This window comes from Haemaphysalis longicornis, unplaced genomic scaffold (assembly GCF_048455015.1).
Source record: "Haemaphysalis longicornis isolate Haplotype H1 unplaced genomic scaffold, Haemaphysalis longicornis Haplotype H1 scaffold_6, whole genome shotgun sequence".
Taxonomy (NCBI): Eukaryota; Metazoa; Arthropoda; class Arachnida; order Ixodida; family Ixodidae; genus Haemaphysalis; species Haemaphysalis longicornis.
In genome coordinates, this window is record NW_027526407.1 from 7,218,623 (window position 1) to 7,222,187 (window position 3,565).

At 46.3% G+C, this 3,565-nt stretch overlaps 1 protein-coding gene across 1 annotated transcript; it reads right to left on the reverse strand.

Moving 5' to 3' along the window:
• Nucleotides 1-282: 282 nt before the first annotated feature.
• Nucleotides 283-588, reverse strand: LOC144141768 (uncharacterized). The gene has a single exon (XM_077673266.1). It carries the CDS (start codon nt 586-588, stop codon nt 283-285), a length of 306 nt encoding a protein of 101 aa, XP_077529392.1.
• Between the last annotated feature and the right edge of the window lie 2,977 nt (nt 589-3,565).

The following is a 3,565-nucleotide window of genomic DNA, read 5'->3' on the forward strand; positions in this document are numbered from 1 at the left end:
GGCCTCTTCCACTCGGGAATCACTGCCGCCCTCAACCAACAGCCTCATATCGTCAGCATATATAAGGTGACCGGGGTTCTCCACCTCTGTGACTCTGTTGGTGACTTCGATCATGAATAGGTTGAACAGTAGTGGCGAGATCACCGACCCTGGCGGGGTGCCTCCTCTCCCAACCTCTTTGACTTTTGTTGCAATGTCACCCGCGGTGATCTCCGCCGTCCGACCCGTCAGGAAGCTCATGAGGTACGAATGGGTTCTCCCTCCTATGTTCAGCTTCAATACTTAATTTAGGATCGCCGAGTGGTTGACGTTGTCGAATGCTCCCTGCAGATCGAGATCAATGATGGCCCTCGCGTTCCAGGAGTCCCTGTCAACGATTAGGTGCTTCAGCTGGATCATAGCGTCGTACGTGCAAAGGCTTCTTCGGAAACCAATCATGGCCTCGGGATAGAGGTGATTGTCTTCCAGGTAGTCGTGCCATCTCGCCATCAATACATGCTCTGAAGCTTTGCCCACGCACGACGTGAGCGAAATGCGCCGGAGGTTTTCTCTGCTCGGACGCTTGTTTAGCTTGGGGATCAGGTTCATCTTCGAGTGCTTCTACTCCTTCGGCACGACTCCCGTTCTCCAGCACTTGTTGAAGAATTTCGTCAGTGCCTCGATTGTTGCGTCGTCGAGGTTCTTGAGCACCCTGTTCTGTTCGCGCTCCGGGCCCGGCGCCGACCTGCTGTTGAGCTCTTGCATGGCAGTCTGCACTTCTACATTAATGTGTCTACCTAGCTTCTCGTTGGGTCTTCTGAGATAGTCTCCGTGAAAGACCTTCTGCGTAGTGGGGATGTACTTCTCCAGCATCTTCTTTTCCACCGCCAGCGTTCCCTTTTCTTTGATTTCCGCGTGTATGATATTTTGACTGTAAATTGGCTGTCCAAGGAAATATTTTCAAGCCAATAAAACACACAAAAAAGCACGTCAATTGCAAGCAATATTAAATCACTCTTAAATCTTCCTGCCTCCCTTCACTGATCTCACTCTGGGCAGCTGGTAGTGTTGCTCCACGTCGGTATTCCGTTTTCACATCCCAGCACATCTGACCTTTCGAACTCCTTCCTCTACTAAATCTGAGCACAAATGTTCTTCGCCTAACGTTTCCTACCTCATCCACTTTTAAGAATTTTTTGTTATTATTAGCCCAGGCAGAAAGCATCTGCTTTGTGATTTTTTGTTAAAATATTGTCTAAAAGCCCAAATGTCGATTCGTGAACAAGTACATTTTCCCTTTCTTGGCTAGGGGTAGGCTACTTATTCCTTTGGAGTGCTTACAAAGTAAGCACTCCAAAGTAAGCACTCCAGAGTGCTTACAAAGTAGGCCCTCCAAAGTAAGCACTCCGCAGCGTCTGATTGTCATTCCAGTGATTTTTTTTCTTGTCAATACTACCCCACTGCCAGAAACCACGGTGCTGTACAAACCTCCGATACTGTACAGAAGTGTCTCATCACGTAATGGTTGGATATGTTGGGTTTGGGATCGGCGCTTCCTTCTCCCACCTATGCCAATGCTTCAAGTGTCAAAGTCAAACTGTGGTTGTTACCCGAAGACACTCCTGTGTCTTCAAGGAAGCAGACTTATCTCCTAGTATTGATCGTTTGACCAATACTTGGTTTCAACTGCAGCCATCCAGCTACAGGAGCATCAACATAAACACCGTTGTATTTGTCTGAATGACCGCAAAAATCACGGAACTTATGAAACTCCAGGCACCAATTCCCCAGATTCAGGGGTGACCTACTGCTGCTTCCATCGTTCCGCCGTCACAAATATTTCGAAACCTATATACGGCCAGCAGCGTTTTGGTGTATTTATGAACGTTCCTCGAAATATCAATGACGTATGTGAACTTTTTATACTTCCCTAACGCATTGCATCATGACTATATCTTGTTTACTGCCTTCAAGATACATAAATATACAAAAAACAGAGCCGTGACATTGAGCGCATGCTGCGGATTCTGGTGACAGGCTGTGTATCTGCAGGAGGAATCAGTTAATAGAGTTGTTTTTCAGCCTTGGTAAGGACAGTGAGGGCACGGCATGTGAGCACGATGATTTTGGCGCTGGTTTCAGGGCCCGTTCCAGCCACAGTTATCCAAATTCTTAACTGGTTTGGATGAAATTGTAGAAGTCGACATTCGATAACGGTGGCATTAAATTGCCATTTTCACTCGCCGAACGATGGTCTTTGCATTCCTAAGCTGGACGCAAACTCTCCTGACTTGCTCCTACAACACAGCCCATCAGGTGTATGTACAGAATGTAACGAAAGCCACTCACTCCGTATTGTGTATTTTATCGTGTCTTTAAAGCACATTTCTGTTGCACGTTTAATGGAGTCAGCTCAAGACGGCGTGCGTAGTTTTTTAAGGGAAGCGCTGTCGTCTCACATAGCAGATTTCCCAGTTCAGTAGCCTACAAGGTTAAATTTACAAATTTGGTTTAACGTATCTACTTAATTAAGTTGCACTATTTTCGTGGTAAACTTTTGTTACATACGATCATTTTTTACTATTGTTTTATTTGATCTACCATCGGGCGTTTCTTGTGTCACATCGCTTGTCACATCTTGTGTCACCAGTGAATTTTGATCCGACCCTTAAGAAATTCTTTCGCATTAAAATATCTAACAAGTTCGACACTCGCGGAGCACCCCATGTGGGTACCTGGTAGGAGCCGGAACGGTTCGTGTAGTCTAAAAGCGTTTGGGGAACGCCTTGTTGGCGGCGCCGGTTTCCCCCTTTCGCCACTAGGAGGACAAATGTAGAGGGCTAAGTTCAAGCGTCCCTGTAGTTGTGTTTTTTATTTAAATAGTTTCAGCGTCATCCTCATCAGCCTATTTGGGTACATTGTACGACGAAAGCTTCTCCCATCTACTTCTACAAGATTCTTTCAAATGCCATGCGAGTCAATTCTTTGCTTGCGAATTTCATCATTTCTCCCCTCCATCTAGTGCATGGCCTCCCCTACTTCCAGACTTCTGCGTCGCTATCCAGTCGGTTCCACCGGAGGCCATTGTGTCGCACTACTTGCCCAAATCAAGAAACTTTATATTTTCCTAATTTCAACTGATACCTTCCACTCGAGTTTCTGCCCTGATGAGTGGAAAACGATAGGGTTGGGATTAAGGAACGAGCGGGTCCTCTTCCTGCCCCTAATGGTTACACCATCATTCGTTCTATGGTCCTCTGGGCTGAACTCATTGTTTTCTATTTGTTTAGTAAGGCGCCAAGAATCTGCCCCAGATGCCATCACCTGCAAACACATTGGTTTAATCTTATGCTTTAGGTGATGGGGTTATTTCATCCTTCAGTACTGCGGACTGCTGCCGAGTGCACCCCAGCCCATTCTTTTCTGCCCCGGATATGTTTCCTGTGATTGGGATAGGGACTGGCAACGTGCCCGGGGAGATAGCTATATCATTCAACTTGTTCCACGGTTCGTTACGTTTCATAAAGAGGGCGCTTTCAGCATGATGATTCACGAATCCTTTATTTCGTAATATTTATCTTCTGTT

Bases quoted from the DNA above. Each gene is read 5' to 3' on its own strand.
- LOC144141768 (XM_077673266.1), bottom strand. From the start codon at position 588: ATGAACCTGATCCCCAAGCTAAACAAGCGTCCGAGCAGAGAAAACCTC.